Raw genomic sequence first — 22,638 nt, 5'->3', positions numbered from 1 at the left:
GTGTGTGTGTGTGTGTGTGTGCGTGTGTACAGTATTTGTGTGTGTGTGTATGTGTGTGTGTGTGTATGTGTGTGTGGAGGGGGGGTATGTCAGGTATGGCGACTGTTGTCAAATTGTGTTAGGTGGTAAACAGACCCACTTCTAATCAGACTTAACATCTGATGCAGGACTGCGTCGTCTCTTCAAAGACAGCTGCTTCATCAATTTGCTACATAAATCTTCAAAAGGCTGAGATGTTGATTTAATGTGAAGTGTAACTGTGTCACTGATACATGTGTGATCTTAAGGTTTGAACGTTAAAAAGAAAGGTCTGTTTAATTTTCAGCAGGAGAATTATGGAAAAGTTCTTTGAGCGTTGCGGCACATGGAAACAGTTTTACTGAAGATTAGGATGTCAGTGTCTGATTGAAGTACATTTTTAAACCTGCTTTATTGAGTTGTATTAACAATCATGGCTGCTTGTTTCAGTTTCATTGTTGTGTCTTTTATATTCTATTATTTTACCACATTTTATCAAAAAAAGATCTGACAAAAAAGAAGAAAAAGTGTTTGAGTTTGTTCGACCGACGGTAGAAAACTCCAGAGTGTTGAATTTGAAGTTAACCATGAAACTAGGACTCTGTATTTTGTACTTTTTTCTTGGCGCCTCTTCATGAATTTCTAAATGTTTCTGTCGCTTTTTCAATCAACTATAATAAGAGCTAAGAGTTTCATCTCTTCACACAATGACGTTCAAGACATAATGTGATGTAGTTTCAAGCAAAAACAGGATTTTCAGTGTTGGCTGATGGACTTTATCAACAATTTAGACTCAGCATCTACAACTTCAGCATGAACATGGAGCATATATTCATCAGTGACACGTAACAAACAATGATTGTACAGAATTGTTAACTCTATACTAGAATTGGTCCCAAAAATACCTGCTGACAACAGTTTGAAGATGTATCTGGATATTCGAAGTATCTGGTTTATAATCAGATGATAAAATAAAGTGAAACCAAACTGTAGTTTTGGACCTCTAGGGGGTTTAGGATTGCAGCCTCATGCTGAGTGTCTCTGTGCTGCATTTCTATTGTATGTGTTGCTACAGTGTTTGCTGCATTCTTCAGCTACTGTGGAGTAAACATAGCCCGGCACAGCCAGACCAGTCACCAGATGGGTATAAGTCTTGGATCTCTTTGTTCATTTTCATCTCAGCATCAGGTCGCTACAACCAGAGAAACAAAGTCTGTGATGTAGCAGTGTTAAGCTAGGTGCTGGGCTAGGCTGGATTTCCAACTTCCAACCTCCAATTTACAAAACTTCTATCTCAACCTATCAAAAGAAAGGTTTGCACGGCTTAATTTAGTGCCCAAAGCTTTGAAATATAAACATGAAATATAACATGAAATGAAGTGTTATTCATTCAGTGGAGATGCTGGAGAAGGTTCAGAGCCTGATACGTTAGGTGCTGTCGTTTTGATTCTTATAAACACAATGGTTCCCAGGCTACATCCAGGGTGAGACCAATGATGTCTTTTTGTATGAACTGCTGTTACTCTGATTCTTAAAATGACTAAACACGAAAAGGATAAAGAGCAAAGCCAAATATAACTATGAATCACAGATCAGCCAGAGCAGTGTTATTTTTAATGGTTCAGAAATCCAAAACCAAGCATCAACAAACAAATAATCAGAGGAGTTCATCTCCCGTTACGTTTTTAGATTAAGACTCTTTGCTTCTTAGGCTGGGTGAAGATGGTAACCCAAGATTTTGAGCATTTTGCGCACTGTACTCACTGTACTCACACACACTGCTGATCATATTTAGTATGCTTTAAGTATTGTTTTAGCTCAAACACTGATCTCTTCCTAATCAATCAGTTTGGTGTAAAAACATAATCAAATTGTAAAGTTAACCCCCGGTTTAAAATGTTCGGAGACATCCTCGGTTGTGTAGTGTTTTTATACCAAAACTCCTCATTGGATGAAAACAATTGTTCAAAATAACAACCATGATCCGACCAACTATACAATGCTGGATCCCCATGTCTTACAAAAATCCTCACAAATCTGGGATTACCTTCAAACATCAACCAATCTGTGAGCTAACATCCGTTTGACTCCTGATTCATTGACTTTCATACAAAACCAATCAACATAAATGACGAGGCAATCAGAGTCATGGATTATGATGTGATGCAGGATGTGATGGTGATCAGGATGTCAGGAAACAGGAACTAAAGAAGATTTTTCAGAGGCAGGTGCTACATCCTCACCTGATTTCACTTCCCATATGGCACATACAAAGCTATGGTAGAGCCGTCTGTAAGGACGAGCTTCAAGACGAGACACGCAGAGCGCCCAAGGCCCATCAGGACGCCGACTCTTTATATCACACCATTTTGAGTTAGCCGTCGGGAATCAGTTTTAGTCTCTTAAAGGATGAAAACGAGCAACCAAAATTTGTTAAAACTAAACATACATACATGAAGAAAGTAAAACAACACAGGAACCAGTGGAGAAAAGAATAAAAAGAACTGGTTCAGTAAGAAAAAGAACATCTGTCTCTGTTTCAGCACGCTTTTTTCATCAGGGTGGAATAAGGTGAACACATGAATACAAGTTACTCTTCCTCCTCTCTGTCTTTTTCTCAAAAGTTCAACAACGTGTGAGGATTCTTAGTCCACTGTGGGATGAGTGAGAGGGAGAGAAGTAAACATCATCAGCAGTTCTGACGAGACAAACGGGACCTTCATTTCGACTTTCGTGGGCCTTTAAGTTGGGGAGTAGTGAAGCACGGGGGGGATTGTTAAGAGAGGGTTGTTTGTGTGTTTCTTTACAGGCGTTTCTGGGCGATAAGTGAGCCCACCACGACTCCGGTCACCAGCGTCATCCCCGCCAGCAGCCACTTCTTGAAACTCTCCTGAGACCTCCTGATCTCTGCTGCAGCGTCCTGACCAAAGATTTCAGAGAAGCGCTCCTGGAAGAAAAGAAGAAAAGAAAGAAGAGGGTTAACACAAGGGAGTTTTATGTGAGTCTATTCAAATCTTAAGAATAAAAATAAATGACGTATTCAACTCTCCCTAAACTTAACAGTCAAAATAAACGCCCACGGTCCCGTTTAGAGTCAGGTGGATTCCCTCTGAAAGATGCCCATGTCTCAAATGGCAGCTGAGCCACCCACACCTGGGTATCTGTATGACTGTCAGAACCCACACAATCACATGTGGAAATTTCCATCCACCACAGAGATCACACAGGTAGTCAACATCACGACTACAGCCCACAAAACCACCTGCATCGGTTCTGTTCTCAGTCACAACAAGATCTCACTGATAAGGGGAAAAATCCACAACGTTAGGACCCGGTCACGACAACTGTTACTTTAAAACTTTCCACCTCCCCCCTCTCTCTCTCTCTCTCTCTCTCTCCCCTTCCTCTCCTCTCCTCCCTTTTAAGGCATCCCATCAGTTCTGCAGCAGATTCCTGCAGTTCCCACCGTTGTCCTCAGATTACCAAGCATAGCCGCCCACTGGAATCATTTCCTGGAAATGAGCTGCAGAGAACGCACTTTCTATTCCAGGCCACAGGGAGGCACCAGTGAGGCTCAGACTGGGACACAAAACCCACAGCAGACCAGCTGGACAGGACATGGCCCACATGCTGGGTCACTGATAAGGACCACTATGTCAGAAACACATCAAAATGTAGGTGCCTTACTTCAGGGGAAATCATGACTGACACCTTATCTATACATTTAGAAAAGTGACTCATTCAGACGGCAGACTGGGATTAAATAGATCTTTACGAAAGTATGCAAGAGGTGGGGGCTTTTACAGGAACCTGCTGATAAAGAGGACAGGAAGAGAGGATAAAAGCAGAGAAGATAGTGAAGTTATAAAAGAAAGAATGTGAGGGGTGTCGCTGAAAACAGAACTACAATAAATCTGTCATACTACATGCACACACAGCACAGATACAGCATGTTCCACTTTAAGACTTGTTCGAAAGCATCTAGATTTAAAGGGATAGTTTGCTTTCTTTAAGGTGTGTTTGTATAAGGTACTGTGTATTCTAAATGAAGTGTAGTACCCACAGGGGAGGCCGTTCAGCTCAGCCCCTTTGTTGGGAAACCGGCTGCTGCATGTGGAGGAACAGGTATGAGTCGCATCTGTGTATAGTGAAAAGAACGAGTGGGCCAATGAGAGCGTACAACAACGTGAGTGTCTGGGTCAGTATGTTAAGATTAGCTGCAGTGTTGATTGCTTGCTGATTGTTCCGGTTCTCCTGCTGGTTTCTCTTGACCAGCAGCTCTGGTCTGTGAGTGATACACTGACTTTAGACGGGGTCTTCAGACAACCCCACTTAAATAAAAAACAACATCCTGACTTTCCCTTTGCACCAAGGTTGGATGTGTTTTCATTCTTCAGTTTTAACTCAACTCTGCTCCAATAATTGATTCATTGATTCGGTTATTTTTCTGCAAACATCCTCTTGTTAGTGATACATCTTTGCAAAGCTGAAGTTTGCCGCCCTCCTCAATCATTCAAAAGTCAATTGATGGTTTACCAAACAAGAAATACTAAAAGCCACTTTGATTTGTCAGTGAAAAAAGTGAAAGAAGTCTTCTATTTTCAGAGAAACATAAGTATACCTGACCTAATCTAATGTTCAACTCAAAGCTGTAACAACTACAAGCGATAGAGCTCGCTGGAACACACCATTGGGATTAAAGTACCTTCATAATTTGTTTTATGAACAATAATCTAACAGGGATAATTCAGCACAGCTGTTAGTAATGACAAACAGAAAATGCAGCTTCACTTCACGAAACCGTCATTCCTCTGAAATGACGTCTTCAAACAATGGACGTCTGTGAAACGCCTCCATCCATTGTCTCTCTTCTTTACCTCCTACACTGTATCCCAAGATGGAGAAGATGGAGGGATTAAGGTGAGAGGAGAGGAGACAAGGACACTGACGATTGGCTGATATGTTATTTTTTCCTCTATTATTTATAACTTCATGTGTTCCTGTGTAAAAATGTAGGGTTATTTTTTTCATGTTTGAAACTAACATTTCAAAACAGGGTTCTGACAGAGTCTCTGTGTTATAAAACAAACAATTTTAATAAAATGATCATAGTTCAAGTTTCGTATTTGGAGCTGAGGATTTCTCTTTTGCATGTTTTTTTCCAGTTATGTTTGGGGGCATTTCTGGTGTTATTGATGGGACAGCTGAAGAGAGAGTGGAATATAGAGAGGGGGGAGACATGCAGCAAATTGCTGAGGCCAACAGTCGTCAGTCTGGACATTAAAACAGCGAGCTCTCTGGGTGTTTTTAAAAGTAAACTTAAGACTTACCTTTTTAATCTGGCTTTTAATTTGGAGTAATTTAAATTTATCCCTGGACTGCATCATAACCATTTTGAAAATTGTTTTAGCATCATTCTATTTTTTTTTTTATTCTATCTTATTATAGTATATTTTATTTTTATAGAGTTTTATTTTAAGGTATTTATCTGATTTAATTTAATTTTTTTATTTTTCTGGTATTTATCTGATTTTATTTTATTGATTCTATTGTAATGATTTTATTTTTTCTGATAGTTCTGATTTTATTTTATTGGTTTGATCGTCATGAATATATTTTTTAAGTGTTTTATATCACTTTCCTTTCTACTTTTTCCTGTTCCTTTTGTTTTCTGTCTCTCTGTTCTTTTGTGAAGCACTTTGGCCTGCTTTCTTGAATGTATGATCCGTTTTGTCACTGGAGCCCCATTCACCACTCACCACTGTCACCTGTACTCTCAGCTGAACTGGCCTTCACTCCACTCTCGCAGACAAACACACTGGTTTCTATTCATTTACAAATCCCTCACTGGTAAAACCCTGTTATATTCACTAATCAAACTTCACAGCACAAACCGTAGCCTGCGCTCAAATAGCCTTATCAAACTCATCCCACCCAAAGCCCGGACCTCCTTTGGTCGCACCTCCTTCCAGTTTTCCGCTGCAAATGACTGGAATCACCTTCAACAATCACTAAAGCTGACCTCTCTCATTCCACTCACCGCTTTCAAAAAACTAATACACCCCATTACTCAACATCACTGCACTTGCTTTTAAATTGCTTTTAAGTTGTTCACTGCTGTCATATTTTTGTATTGTATTGTTTTGTCTCTAGGTTTCTATGTATGTCTTCTCTGTTTCTTGTTTTGTCTTTTATTTATTGTCATGCCACCTGTGTTGCCTCCTCGCCCAGGTCGTTATTGCAAATGAGAATTGGTTCTCAATTAACTCACCTGGTTAAATAAAGGTTAAATAAAATAAAAAGTATGAGAGGTGCTATATAAATAAAATTAGTTGAGTTGAGGAGTCAAACTAGCAACCGCTGCGACAAGTACTATAGCCTCTGTACATGTATAATACACTTGGCCATCAGCGCCCTTCTTTTGCATGTTTCAATGTGGTGCAGAGGATCACTGTTCAAAGAGATGATTGTGAATAAAAGCAGTCCTTGAGGGATAATCCACCATCCAACAGGGAATCTGATTCCACCCTGATGGAAATCCGTGCAAATTAATGAGACGTGATATCGATTGGATCAATATGGAAATGAAACGTGTCCTGCAGCTCCTCCAGGCTCCAGGGCCGGGCTCCAGGGGAGGAGGTTCTCACAACAACAAGAAATCGTGACCTTAAGAACTGTTACTGAACAATCCAAAGTTCCCATAAATGTGGGTTTACAGTTCTTAGTTTCAGGAGGATCAACTTTCTGGGACAAACTCCAGGAAACAGGAGAAACGATACCAAGAAGCCGGAGGGCGGGGGGGGGGGGGGGTTCAGAAAGAGAAAGAGAGAGAGAGAGAGAGAGAGAGAGAGAGAGAGAGAGAGAGAGAGAGAGAGAGAGAGAGAGAGAGAGAGAGAGAGAGAGAGAGAGAGAGAGAGAGGGAGAGAGAGTGAAGAATGAGGAGGAGGAGGGGAAACATTCCTAAGACATTTCATAAGTTTGAAGTCACTCTGATTGTAGAGACAATATTTTCACACCCCAGCCTCTCCTGCACACTGATGTGATGACATCATCACTGGTGGACGACAGCAAGCAAAACAATGAAAGTGACCCTGAGCAGGCCTGACATCTCAGGAAACAGGCCAACAATGAAACTACTCAGTTACAGGATGCTGTCTACAGAACCCAAACGCAGGAAGGGAAGAGGGTGCTTGTTTTATGCCTCGTCACGTCTGTTGCAATGAAACGCAGAGCAGAAGTTCTGAGGAAACCAATCTTGGCTTTGTGACGAAGGTTTCCAAGAATCTGCTGGGTGTGAACTACTGGTGGGAGATAAGGGGGAGAGCTGCAGTGACATCACTGCAATGCATATGCTACAACCTTAATCAGAGACTATAGATACCTGAATGCACACACATTAGAATGATGTAACACTGGATACAGTAGCAGCGTGGTTTGAGTCAGAAGGTTCCACCAATGAGAAGCACTGCTGCCCTCAGTGACAGGTTCCTAAAAGCTGCTGTGGACAGCTGTTCAAAGGAAATACTCTGCAGGCTTTAAAAGCTGATGCATGTGATCTGAGACCAGTTTTTTAATCTGAACGTACAGGGTTGAGTTTCAGAAATAACATCTTCCATCACGTGGAGCTAAAGGAGAGTCAACAATGATTTATCAGAACAGGAGTAGTACCTGACAAATTACGCTCCCAACATGCAGGCTGCTCATCGTACCTAAAGTCTCTAAAAGTAGTATGGGAGGTAGAGCCTTCAGTTATCAGGCCCCTCTCCTTTGGAATCATCTACCAGTCAGGGTCCGGGAGGCAGACACCCTCTCTACTTTTAAGAGTAGGCTTGAAACTTTCCTTTTTGATACAGCTTAAAGTTAGAGCTGGATCAGGCTTGGACCAGCTCTTAGTTATGCTGCTATAGGCTTAGACTGCCAGGGGAACTGACACACTGGGGTCTTATCTCTCACCCCCCCCATCACTTACTTTAACTCTACCTGTCCCATTAAAGTTACTGACCATAGACCTTTCTGGAGTCCCTGAGCTCCCTTGTCTTGTAGGTTCCTCTGAGTTGCTGACATAGACCAGTGGTTTCCAAACTTTTCAGTCCACAAGCCCCAAAATATAGGTGCCAAAAACTTGTGACCCCCGCGGTCCCTCAAAGTGATTTAATGTGGCTTCATTTAGCTGGTCTGGAGAAAATGACCCTACCTATATGAGCATGTGTCTGTGTTTCCTGTGCCGTTATGAATGAACCTACTGCTAAAAACAAGGTAAATAATCAAAAATCAATAGTAATAATAATAAATATTTTAGATAACTTATAAAAAAAGATTTTGAAAGACATCTCACGACCCCCGATTTGTGTCTCGCAACCACCAGGGATTTCCGACCCACACTTTGAGAACCCCTGTTCTAAAGAGGGCCATGTATAGAGTTTAAATGTATAAACCAGGATACAAAAAAAAGAAGAGGAGATAAAAAACTTAAAATTTGACAAATTAAATAAAAGATATCAAAACAGAAACAGACAGAACATATGTTGGCAGGTTTGTTCTGCAGTTTCCGTTCTGTCAGGAGTCACACACTCCTGTTTGGATCTGTCTCATAGTAGCTCTTCTCATTCATGGCTTTAAATAAACATACACACTTCAAGCGTACAGCCCCTGAGAAACTCAAACATACTATAGAAGCTTCCCTTGTGTAATCAATGGCCACAGTCACTGAGTAAGCACGGTAAATACGTGACTGAGCGCAGCACAGAAGCTGCCTCTCAAGGAAGTTCACTCACGGCCAGAATGTCTCCTTCAGCCTCCGTCATGCCTCTTACTCACCGGTACACTGTGGCCTTACACACTGACCCGATCACAGACTGTGCCAAGGCCTCGTTAGTGAACGTGAGGGATAGAAGGGACTTTCATTACTGTGTGAGCGAGAGGAAGCTGCCAAGGAAGAGCAAATATTTGCCTTCAACCTCACCTTGACTTCCTAGAGGACGTTTCCAGAGAAACTGGCCTTCGTGCAGTATTCTGTTCAACTGTGAATGTTGTTTTTATATACCATCTGTAAACAACAAGGGCAGGGTCACATTACTGTATCGTTGATTACTTATTAATATGACTGATCATAAAGTCCAGTATGGATGCATACACTGGGCTCAAAGCCAAACAGATGATAACACAGGGATGGGCTGAAATATTAACCACAGCAGAGCGGCTCCTCAGCATCCTGATGACTGAGCTGCATTAAGGTAAAGCATGTGGAATGAGCCACGAGGGATTGATAAATGGCTCTAAAGTAAATAATGACGTCGTGTGATTACACAGAACATCATGTCGGGTGAGTCAATGTTTTACAGTAGCTTTTAATCTCTTTTAAGAGGCGGTCTGACGGCTGCCGATCCCTCCCTGTGAGCCTGACTGAACAATGTGAGGAATGTGGGTGTAGAGAGTGAACTAAAGAACATGATGAAGGTGGCTGACACCTGTTAAAGGGACATGTCGTGACATGTTTTATTCAGTGATTAGGAATATATTATGCAAAAATATTTACTAATAGTGTGGTTACAGCAGAGGATGGACAGATGATGAAGTTTTGATATCACCTGTTTCATGTTTCAGTATATTTACTTCCTTAGTCATGAGGTGTGGTGTAGGTGTAGCAGCCTATGAATAGACAAAGCTCTAGCTCTCTGCTCTTTGTTACTTATTCTCATTGTTACTTATTCTCTTTGTTACTTATTCTCTTTTTTACTTATTTTATTTAGTATTATTTATTCAATTTTATAATTATTTTTTCCTATCTATTTATTATCAATATTATTTTATTTTATTTATTTATGTATCTTTTTTATTACTATTATTTGTATTATTATTATTATTATTATTATTATTATTATTATTATTATCATTATTTTTATTTTTATTTATTTTTTGTATTTATTTATATATTTATGCATCTTTTATTATTATTATTATTATTATTATTATTATCATTATCATTTTATTCTATTTATATATTTATCTCTTTTTTATTTTTATTATCATTTTATTTTATTTATTTGTATATTTATGAATCTTTATTATTATTATAATTTTATTTATTTATTTTCAGATGTATTTATTATTATTATTATTATTATTTTGTTAATTTATATATCTTTTTATATTATTATTATTATTATTTATATATTTATGTATTTATTATTATTATCAATATAATCACTATTATTATTATTGTTATTATTATTATTATTATTATTATTATCATCATTGTTTTAATAATTTATATATTTATGTATCTTTTTATATTATTATTTTAATAATAATTATTATTATTATTATTCAATAAATCAATCAATCTTTATTTGTATACCGCCAAATTACAACAAACGTTATCTCAAAACGCTTTTACAATTTTTTTTTTTCTTTTCTTTATTATAATTTTTTCTATTTTTTATTTTTCTGTAATTGGTGAATGGCCTTGTAATGGGTGATGGGCGGGGAAGGGAGTTGACATTGAGATGTAACAATTGATGTTCATTCTATATATTTATACCTTATGTTGTATATCACACTGTCTGTCTGAAATGTTTAAAATCTTCTCTAAATAAAGTTGAAACAAAACAAAGCTCTAGCTCTCTGTTCTGTTGTATGTTACTCTTCTACTACATCCGTGCAGCAGCTTCAATGACACGTAATTAGCTTAAGTTTTAATTTAAGGGGAAGAGATAACATCTGCTCAAGTATACCTTCGCTCAACAGTTAATGTCTATGATTACTCGATGTTAGACTTCCTCTTGGAGGAGAATGCATCAGCAGTCACTGCTTACTGGAGAAGGAGAGCTGAATGAGGAGTCAACATAAACACTCCTGCAGAGTCCTGTCCAGTTTTTATAACATTAGTTTCAATGTAAAAATTTATTTTGATGTGATTTATAAGAAATTACTTTTATTTTAGCTTGACTGTGTATTGATATGTTCAGTTTAATGTTAACTCCAAGCATTAACCTCTGGTCTTAAAATATGAAGCTCATGCAAAATTGCTAAAAACTGCAGTTCATTGAGCGTCCACTTGGGGCCTGCTGCAGAAACAACAGAAACCACATACACACCCATTCAAAAATCTTTACAGCAGAAATAAACATGTTTACAGCCTGGTTCAAAAAACGGTTTAGGTCTGAGTAGCTAATATGTCTATTGACACACACTGTACGGGGCAAATCATTTCATAACTCTGTATTTCTGAAGATTTTAAATGCCCAAATAAGGGCGTGGCTGACTTGATTGACTGGCGGGAAGACTGTAGCTGTTAGTGAAAAGGCTAAAGGCCCGCCTCTTTACCTCACACTAGCTCGGACAACATTAGAATGACTTCAGCATTTCCAATATGGCTCACACTGATGATTGGCTTCACAAACAGATGGGTGACGGCAAAGATACTGCGTCCATTTATCATAAAGTCTGTGGTTAATTCCCACAACAAGGAACTCAAACTCCTGCACATCAACAAAACCACCTGCACTGGTCTTCTTCTTCCATTAACCTCTCTGAACCATCCGCCTGCCTGACCACCATGTGGTCTAGAGCCTTCAGTGACGACTCAAAGAGGAGAAATGTGCACATCTACACATTAAGGTCAGTCTATTTCAATCTGTAGTAATAAATGAGCATCAAAGGAGCAGGCCACTCTGTGCTGGTAAAGCCTGAGAGGGTGTCCTCCCTTTATGATGTTTACTTTACATATTTAAATGGCTTCATCAGTTCAGGAGGACATGCAAACACTGCAGCCTGACCTTTCCAGCGACGACACCGGGGTCATAAATGTGATCAGGAAAAACTGTGATCCCCCCTCGTGACATCACTTAAATCAAAATATAAATCATCTGTCGCTTCAATAATAACTCCTGTGATCCATATCATCCTCTCAACATCACAATTTCTTTTTTTCCATTCCATATTTATCTGTCTGACAATAAACTTCTTTTTATGACCTGAGAGTTAAGAAATCCAGAGAAATAAACTACAATGTTAGATGTACAATCCAAATACCACCCTGATGCTGTTCAGAGAGTTTGCCTCCATGCCCCAGGAGCTCTTGTTTCATCCCCTCAGCAGCATTACCAGTCAGCTCACTCTGCACATGTCAAGGAAGCAGAGCGGGTTTGATTTGCTCCATCTCCCCTGCTCCCACCTGGCAGGTAAACCCAGTCTTTATCTCCCTTCTACCTTTCTCTTTCACACGGTCACGCCTTTATTTCTTTATCTCTGCTCCGTCCCAGAGGAAATCAGGTGCTCGGCAGCAGCAGCCTGCAGAGCGCTTCTCTCTGCTTCTTATTTTCTTTAACTTTCTCTTCTTTGTTAGTTGGGGCGAGAAAAAAAGGATGAGGGAAGGATTGGCTCATGAAAGCAAAAGGGTGGATATAAGGGAGAGACTGGTGTAAGTGCACGGGGGAAGGAGAGTCTGCAGTCGGTTGCCACAGCTACCAGAAAGCACCTGATTAGCGTGTGTGATGTGTCAGAGTGAGTCTGGAGCTGCAGGTCCATCCTGTGTCTGATAAATGACCCGATGCTACATGTGGAGAAAGGAGCGTTTTAACGATCATTAGCACCAGCTTCCTATTCATCAGCTCTGACTCGTCGGTTGCGCTGGTGTTGCACCATAACAAGCTGCAACACTCAAATCCTCTGATTGTGAGAGCCTCTGACCACGACACACACACACACACACACACACACACACACACACACAGACGCACACACACCAGACATCGATCCTCATATCCTCTTTCTATTAGCCAAAACGGAGCAGAGATAGAGTGAAATTCAATAATTATGGGGCACTTTGAAAAAGCACATTCCAGGTCTGACAGCCCGCAGCCGAGGGAAGTATATGCAAGAGGAGCTGATTGACCAATCAGAGGCACAGATAGCATTTCCCGCCCTGGCTTCATTCATCCATTATGCACACTCTGGCATGTCATACTTACCAGTTCTCTGAAACACAGAGTTACAAAGATCAAAAGGGGTTTCTGCTCTTTGGTGAAGAAACGATAGTCCTGGGTTACAAGGACGACTGTTGAGTACGGCTTATTTTCAATTCAACGGAATGCAATGGAGGTTTGTGGAATCTGCATCTAATAATCATTTCTAAAAGCAATAAAATGGGTGGTGAGGGGGGGGTATTCAAAGAATCGTCGAATAGATGCCAATGATTATCGAATAGTATTTTGGCTTGAAATTCCCATCCCTAGCTTGGATGGACAGAGGGATGGCTTTGTTATGAAAAACAGGAACAATTCTCTCGAGCACAAAGTCATGTCTTCAAAATGCATCTTCTGTCTAACCAACAAGTCAAATCCTTCAGACACAAACAAAGTGAGAAAAACTGTTTTTCTCACATTTAAAAAAACTGGAGTCAGCAAACATTTGACATTCCTGCTAAAACAACCAGCTGGTTATTTAAATTGGTGTGGATCAATCGATTATCCTCAATCGTTGCTGCCTTACTCTTGATGCCTAGGAACCAGTTGCAGTGTATGCAAGCAAAGCAGATGGCAGACAGCCTGTCATCATGAGCTTAACATAAGGGCAATAAAGGCCAGTCCTCAGTGTGTCAGTGCAGAATCAGAGAGAAGGAGTGTCGAGTGAAAAGGCCACACACACAAAGTTGTGTTTTTCTCTCAGTGCTCTGCTGGAGTGTTGTCATAAAGAAGACCATAATGTCTCTGAATTACTGCCTCACACTTACATACCTCCAAAAACCGGTCAAGTTGGCTCCGTCCATTTTCTTTCTTTTTAACCAATCTGATGGAGCAGAACACTTCGGCAAGAGAAGAAGACAGAGGAGTGTTCTTTATGGTGAATACAAATTGGTTGCTGCAGAGGGAATATTAAAATGCCGTCCTGCTCCTGCTCACTGAATCGGGACCTCTTGTCAATCAAAAGCAGGCAGCAGGCTGCCAAGGGAGTTTACATCTGTGATTAACAAAGTCTACATCCTCACAAAGGCCCTGCAGACAGAGTACCATCACAACGCCGAGGAGCGCTCACGGAGAGGTTATTCTGACGCTTTGCTTATGTCTCCTGGAGACTTCAAGCTAACGGTCAAATTCCACAAGATCCGTGTCCGGTCCGTCTCTGATCTCACAGCACCAGATCTGATAGGTTTCTATTCTAGTCAATTTGTTAACTTCCACTCGATCCACTCCGTTGCGTTCCGGCTGCATCCCTGATCCAGCAGGATGGAGTCCTCCGGATCAGATACACAAGACTTCTATTTTTACCGGATGCCGGAGCACGACGCATCAATCTCAACAGAGCAGATGGAGCGGGACAGGAAGTCAGACACCAAAACAAAATGAAAACATCCGGTTAATTTTCAGAATAAAGCACCGTCATGATGAGCAGAGCCAGGCCTGGAGTCAACAGGTCAGAGGTTTTCAGAGGACCATAAATACCTCTTTTCGACCAACGTACACTTTGAACTCCCGAACCAACACAGCACCTGTTTGTTTTTCCTCCCGCTCGAGCCCGTGGAAGAGGAACGTCATGACGTCAGATTTATGGGACGCTTTTCCCAGCAGCGCTAGCGGAGAACTTTCCCTCACAACAACAACGATGGCGGACGACGGCAGCTTGTCTACTCGGCCGACCACTGCTTTGCCTTGGAATCCATTACTCTCTTTTTTTTTTCACTACAGGACAATGGCGGAAACACGTTTGGTTTGTGTTTTTGATCACAGCAACCCCACCCCTTGCCCCTGACGTAAGCAGTTCGGGGTTCTAGACCAGCAAAGAATTGGAGCCGCTCTGGAAACACGAAAAACCGGTTCTCAATTGAGCGCCGGCTCTGAACCGGCCCTGAAACTGCCTCGGTCGAAAAGGGGTAACTGACAACATGGATGAGGAGAGGAGGAGGAGAATCCTTGATTCAGTGATTACTGCGGGAAAACCTCAGTCACATGACTCCAGCTGTCAGGAGGTCCTGCTCCGTGCTGCGTTCTGAAAACGCAACCGATAGGTGTTAATGGATAAGAGAGCACGGAGCCGGACTGCAGCGTATCACCAACGGACCGGACAAGGACCTGGTGTAAGTCCCGGGTTACTTCTAAAAGGTAATACTCACCTCCATCAATGTAATGAGTGCACAACAGGGGAATTAACACTTTGCAACCAGTGAACACTTATGGCTCCCATTTCAGTACAGTCCATGGTTAGCAAACACGCTTACTGTAACTTCTAATGCAACCTTGTTGTGTTTCAGGTTGACTGTCCCTCTCTCTGTTTGCAACATCACATCCAGACGGTTCCCTTTTAGCAGACAAAGACAGCTTTCTCTCAGGGAGCACATGATGTTCAGGCCACACTGACTGGCCACAAGCACCGACCGGATGTTGGCTGTGACGAAACTATGCTGACGCAAGAAAGGAAACCGAAGGTACCATTCACAAGCAGAAAAGAGGAATCCAGAGGGTTCCATGTCCTCAACTAGAACATTCTTGTGATAGAAAGCTGACAAAGCGTCCCCCCGGGCACACACAGGGAGGCTCACACACGAGGGAGGCTTCCAGCCTGAGTGGAGCACTCGTTTAGCATAGCAATTAGTTGAAATAAACAAACCTGGATCAACCAACTTAGAACCAGATGAATCCAGAGAGGGGGGGATAAATGAGTTAAAGAGGTGATGTGGAAAGTTACTGGAACTGTGTGGGTCAGACTCTCATTTACTTCTGTGTTTATCTCTCCTGCCCACAGTTTGGTTGAATATTTTTGAGATGACACAGAGAGAGAAGTTGATAGTGAACAACATTTGTTTTTCTTTTACTTCCTGGCTCTTAGATTTTCACTTTTAAGAGCAATCAAGCATCAGAATCCATGTGCCTGTGTTATCAAGAGCATATCCTGTTATCTGAGTCTTTATAAGTAAGTAAGCAGAGTCTGCTCAGTCACAATAAAGTCCACATCCACACCTGTACTCAGTCAATGAACAGCCAGAAAGGAATTTAAGGACAGGGAGAGTTCTTGTTGTGTGTTTCTCTTGTAGACAAAGTCGAAGGCAAACAACCAGCCAGCAGCAGCAGCAGCAGCAGCTGACACCTTTCAGTAGATAACCTTTGTAATCAAAACACTGAATCCATTCTGAAGCCTTTGAGAGGGCGGTTTAGAACTTAAGACAAAAGAGCACTTCCTTGAAATCATTTCTGTTTGTTCACCTCCTGACAGCTCTTTTATTAATTCACAAGAAAAGCAAAAGGAGAGACCCTGAACGAAAAGGACGAGAAAACAGAAAAGTAGGAAGCACAGGATAAAAAGGATCCTCTGATGCTCCCTGACTCACACACTGACACTCAATTCCCTGAAAAGAGAAGAAAAAAGGAAGTCATCTGTCCCGGGAGGAGATGAACAACACTTCCGGCAAAGTTGGGACACTTTCTCTGTGTACACATAGACTGGTCATATTCTCCTGCATGCACAAACACACGCGCATGCATACACTGCTGTGTCCCGGAGCCACAGAGAAAACAACACATCATGTGTTTTTGTTTATTGAGTCAATGTGTGGCTGCTTCCTTGTGACTGCTGAATATTGTTTACAGATAGGAGCTAACGTGATGTTCCCGCTGCTGAAACAAGATGATGTCACTGAAGGAGAGTTTCAAAGATCAGTGAGTGACCTCTGCCTCACAAAGTGACAAACTGTCCATGACTGGGTCATAAGATCACGGTGACATGTGAAGATCAGAGGAAGAGAAGATAACCTACAGAGCTTCAGATAAACCACCTGAGGCCACAGAGACTGTACAAACATCTGCTTCAATCACACTCACTGCACTGTAACACTGTGTTAGAGATAAATAAAGTCCTGCCATCAACATTTAAGACTAAGAACTTCATGAATACCTCATGAACTGACCTTTTTAGACTCAGAATCAGAATCAGCTTTATTTGCCAAGTATGCTTGAACACACAAGGAATTTGACTTTAGTAAACTGTGCTTTCTTTGTACAAGGCATAAGAATAGGAATAAGAATAAGGACTACAATAAAAAATTAAATAAAAATATAATAACAATAACCTTAGCTATAAATACAAAGAAACAACAAATAGGCTTGACTAATATGTACTCAGACTCGCTTTTAACTTAGTTTTATTCTTATAACTGTTTTATTTCACCTTACTTTGTTATCTATTTATATGTATTTATTTATTTATTTATTTATCATCTAGTTCAAATTTTAGTCACTTTTTATTTTATTGATTTATTTATTTGTTTATTTATTTTAAGTACAGCATCTTATTTTCTTTTAATTATTTAATATTTTAGTGTTTTATTATCTTAGAAATGTATTTTGTTTTGGTGATTTTAATTTCCTGTGTTGAGTTTCAACATCTTATTTTACCTCCAGTGTTTCCTCATTAAGATATCATGAGAGTGTTTCCTCAGTCCGTTCAGCAACTTCTTTTTTATTTTTTATTTTTCATTTATTTATTTCTTTTCTTTTCATTGTTATTATTATTGTTGCATATATTGTGAACCTTAGGATTGTGGGGTGGGTTTGGAGTCGGGCTGGGGTTGGAATTAGGATGTTTTGGGTTTTTTTAAATATCTTTTTCTTAATTGATTCTATTCTAAGTTGTTTTTATGTACAGCACTTTGTGTTACAATATCATTGTATGAATAGTGCTTCATAAACAAAGTCTGATTGATGGATTGATGGATTGATGGATGGATGGATGGATGGATGGATGGATTGATGGATTGATGGATTGATGGATTGATGGATTGATTGATGGATTGACTGACTATGGATGCACCATGTTTCAGTTTAAGATCCCTATAGGCCAGTGTTTACTGTGGTGACAACTTATCAGCCAATAATGCGTCATGCAGTGATGTCAGTAGCCAAAGTGTATCTGTTGTGTCATTGTGTCGCTGTATATAAACAAAGCTGGTGTAACATCCTGCTGAGTCAGAGAGGAGTTTTTTTTTAAATCATAAGGCAGGAAAGGTAACCTGATGGTCAAACTGATGTGTTTTCATGGTAAAATGTCAAAGAGAAAGTTGGCAGTGTGGGCGTATTACACCATCTAGGAGAAGGATCAGCCACATGCATTCTTTTGCAATCCTGAGGAGGGACTATTAACAACAGTTTCAACACATCAAACGTCAGAGCTCTAACAATGCAGAATTATTTATATAGCGTCAAATCCCAACAAATGTTACCCTCAGACTCTTTCCAAACAGAGCAGGTCTAAACCGTACTCTATGTTCTATTATTAACAAAGACCCAACATCAAGACAGGATAAGATCCAGTCCCATCTTACAGACAGGACTCAGTCTGATCTCATCTTAATCCACCATGAGCAGAGCACTTTGCAGCATTTAGCAAGTTACAGTGGCAAGGACAAACTTCCTTTAACAGGCAGAAACCTCCAGCAGGACCAGACTCATGATAGACCAACATCTGCTGAGACCGAGTTGGAGAGAGGGATAGAGGGAGATGAAGAGAGAGAGATAACAGTGATCTGCCAGGAAGCACTTGCGCACTGCAGCAGACGACCAGCAAAAGTTGTCCAAATTTGAATCAGATTTACATAACACATTAATCTGCAGAAGAGCTGCCTTGATGTCAGGAAATTGCTTGGAAATGTTCTTCTATGATACAGAATAAAGGTTCAAGGTTTCAGAAACACCACATAATATAGATGTTGTTGTAGCCACTATTACATCTTATTACCCGGCTGTCTTACTGATCTTCCGGTTCTGTAGGATGCTTGATTCTGATTGGTCGAAACCCCTTGACAATGGTTACTAACTTTCACTAACATGAGCAACACCAGAGACAAACTGATCACACGTCATGTCAAATCAATCCACAGAAAAGAGTTCAGACACATTTAGCTTCTTCTTGTTGACACCATAGACCGTAAGGTGAGGTAAAACGTTAGCTTCAGTTAGCATGCTAAATCAGCAGGCTGCGGATGTTTTCATATTGGATCCTGTCCATCAAAGTTGTGCCATTAGTTTCTTTTTAAAGGTGTGTGAACCGCAGAGCTCAGAGAAGAAGGAGAGCTGAATGAGGACAGTTTCATGTTCAATCCACCACAACAGGCAGAGAAGAATCCATCACCATGGAACGATCACTGACGAGGAATCACTGGGACTATTTTTAAAAACTGTAAACATAAATCATTTAAATCAATCAAATCATCTTTAATCAACGTGTTTGTATTTAAAGTTAGTAGCTGGGTGATAAGCGGGATAATGTATGGTTAGAAGGTTGTTATGGGAAAAAGAATCCCGACAGGGTGAGACAAGATCCCAACGCGAAGCCCTTACATAACAAACACCTTAATCCAGTCACATGAAGTCCTTTATTTCACTGTGTTTATTAGTCTCTACCTGACCTCAGTGTGATTCAGTACAACCTTAAATAAACATAATCTCACTGATAACCTCCATCATTATCTACTCTCTCATCAACATCATATGATTATAATAACTGTATTCATTACCACCACCACTGTTTCATCATTCCACAGGCCTCGTAGCTGCTTGACGTCAGTTTGGATCTTTAAAGCATGGGATGTGGATCCAGTACGAAACAAAAAACACAAACAATGTGAGCGTCTGTTCCTCCCTTCTTATCAATGTCCTCATCATCTCCTCGAGTTTTATCACTTCCTACTCCTCCCCTAGTCCTTCCACCACCCAATTTTATCCGGACTACAATGGCTACAAGCTTTTTCAGGAGCGAGGCGGTCCGGCCGGCTGCCAAAGATCAAATGTGACCTTGATAGGCAGGAATTACTGTTGGGCAGAGCGCCGTGTAGTAGAGACACTGGCGGCACAGTCAGGGCTTAATAGTCAGGTATTTAGCTGACGGAGGCCCCCTGTGGTGACGGGATTCTCCTTCAAGTGACGAGAGCAGATTGTACATACAACAAAGAAGGGCAGAGATAACACAAGGACCTCAGTGCTCACTCATTCTGCTGCGTCTGCGGTTATTTCATAGAGCTGCTTGAAACTAGAATACTTGGTGACTCATATCAGATTTAGTTTAGTCAACACACGACCAATCATTCCTTTTTTTTCCGTTTGACCACATCAAACTCGAGCCGATATTAGTGTCATGTTTTACTTTTAAAGTGCAAGTTCAGAGTTTCCATGAGAACAGCTGCTGACTGACAAACAATATTTCCCAATCACTACTTTCTAACTGTTTACAGGATGTTATTACCGTCAGGTTAACCTACAAGGAATGTTCTTATGAGAATGAGATCAAGCTTGAGTCAGCTCATCTCGCCCCTTCATTGCTGCAGTATGTGGCTGGAGGTGGACTGATGTAACTTAAACATGCTTGTAAATATTTACCAACTTGTTATCAACGGGTTCATTTGTTCTTAGAAAGTTTGAGACCTGTGTAGATAATTCGTCTCCTGGTAAATCAATGTGATCATTGAACACTGACAGGTCAATTGAGGTTTGGCTCCATTCTGTTTCTCATGCACTGGAAGCTGTGTCTTTTAAAGTCAGGTTACATGGCACTTCCCCTTCCCTTAATAGTGCCCAATTCAGTCTGTATTAAAGAGTCCCACCCCTTATTGATCCTGATTGATCAGTGGACAAGAAGGGACATTGAGCGCAGAGGTGGTGCTCCAAAAATTGTGCTATTTTCAATCCAGAGTGCCGAGAAATCATCGAGTCCAATCAGCTGACACTGTGGCATTTTTGAGCTGAGGACGCGGAGCACTGAAAACACTGAACTGCTCAAAGTTTGAACAGAAACTAGGACGCAGACCCTTAATCTGAGCACAATGATGCAACTAGAAAACTGAAAGTTTGCCTGAAAATTTCCAAGTTGACTCGAGGTCTTCGATACTGATGGTGGATTCATAAACTCTGGTGTAGATTTTAGTCTTTGTTTAATGAAGAGCATTCTCTTTGCTCTGGATGTTTCACCTCTAATTATTTTTGAGTGTACTGCAAGCAATAAAAAATGTGACATTTCAAAGCGGACATGCAGCATCCCTCCAGACTAAGAAGACCTAATTGTCGGGGTGTTGGTTGGTCAAGTGGTTTAAGAGCGCCCCCCATATACAGAAGTTATAGTCCTTGTGCCAGGTCCCTTTGCTGCATGTCTTTCCCATAGACTGTGTTAATAATGGACGTAGTATCCGTGACGTCACCCATCCGTTCCTGAGCGCTGTGTTGAAGCCAATCGGCAGCGGCAGCCATATTGTTAATGCTGAACTCAACCAAACTTAAGGCTGATTTATACTTCTGCATTGAATCAACGGCGTAGCCTACGCCGGGGGTCCGCGTAGCTCCCGTACCTACGCAGAGGCCTACGCACGTAGCTGACGTGCACCTCCTCCAAAATGTAACTACGCGTAGAGCCGACGCGGACCGCAAGCTCTGTGATTGGTCCGCTCGACGGCTTTGTCTTTCCCGCATTCACAGCACTTCCGGGATCCCGGACATCAGCCACACATCGGCCGTGTATTTCATCTCCTCCTCTCTATTCTTCATGTAATCATGTCTGTATGATAAACAGCAACATGTATCAGCTGTAGATTAACAGAACACGCTCTGAATCTCTGTGGAAAAGTAAACAGAGATCGTAGCAGGACCGGAAGCAGGCGACCGGCTATCAGAGAGACCACACTGCCCTCAAGCATTTCGGAGGAGAACTGCTGCGCGACACGGACACATCGACGCACAAGTATGTGGGGCTCATGTCCGCGTCAGCCCCTGCTGCGTAGGGGCGACGCAGAAGTATAAATCAGCATTTAGTGTGAGGTAAAGAGGCGGGGTTTGAGTCTCCTAGCCAACAGCTATGTGTTCCCACCTGTCAGTCAAGTCAGTCATGTCCTTAAATGGGCAAAACTCGCAATCTTAATATCTTCTGAACCATCTGCTGTAAAGATCATCTTCTTTGAATTGGTGTGTATTTGGTTTCCTGTGTTTCTGCAGCCAGCCTCAATGAACTGCAGTTTATAACACTTCTGCATGGGCTTCATATTTTGAGACTGGAGGTTGCCGCTTGGTCTTTTCCCATTCTCTACTCCTGTCACTCTGCTGCATCTAATAAAAGCAAGAATGCAAGCAAGTTTAGCACTTAGGAACGAGGTGAGTTCAAGTTTTCAACATTTCTTAGTTCTTCTTCTGCGTGCCCTTATAATAAAGATTTCATCCAGCCAGCAGGACTTTCAGAAACCAATTAGTTGACTGACTGATGAGCAGCGTCACAGCACAACAGTGACCTGCATCAATGTCACATTGACTCCACAGTTTAGGCTGAATTACAGCCAACTTTATCCTAAGATCAATGCTGCTGTAGAGGGGGAGGGAGTCGGAGGACAGTACTGCTTTGACTAGTGATGAATCGTTTCTAAGAAGCAGAAAGGAAGTGAGCGAAATTAGGAAATTAAATCATTAAACTTCCCCGCAGTGGTGACACACGCTGCTGTTTGAGCCAGTATCAATGTGTCTGTATGCACTTTTTTTGTCTCCTATTAGACCTTGATGCTGTGTGTGTGAGTGTTTGTGTGTGTGTGTGTGTGTGTGTGTGTGTGTGTGTGTGTGTGTGTGTGTGTGTGTGTGTGTGTGTGTGTGTGTGTGCGCGCGTGTG

The 22,638-nt window shown here is 41.2% G+C and overlaps 1 protein-coding gene across 2 annotated transcripts in view; it reads right to left on the bottom strand.

Moving 5' to 3' along the window:
- Positions 1-771: 771 nt before the first annotated feature.
- Positions 772-22,638, bottom strand: part of bcl2l1 (BCL2 like 1) — a 48,234-nt gene continuing 26,367 nt past the window's right edge. For both annotated transcript variants that reach the window (XM_034695747.1, XM_034695748.1), the window contains exon 3: positions 772-2,965. In XM_034695747.1, coding sequence (XP_034551638.1) covers positions 2,822-2,965 — 144 coding nt within the window. In that variant the 3' untranslated portion in view covers positions 772-2,821. The remainder of the gene's footprint in view (positions 2,966-22,638) is intronic.

The sequence above is a fragment of the Notolabrus celidotus genome, chromosome 11, assembly GCF_009762535.1.
Source record: "Notolabrus celidotus isolate fNotCel1 chromosome 11, fNotCel1.pri, whole genome shotgun sequence".
In the NCBI taxonomy this organism is placed as follows: domain Eukaryota; kingdom Metazoa; phylum Chordata; class Actinopteri; order Labriformes; family Labridae; genus Notolabrus; species Notolabrus celidotus.
This window is presented reverse-complemented; position numbering and strand designations above follow the sequence as displayed.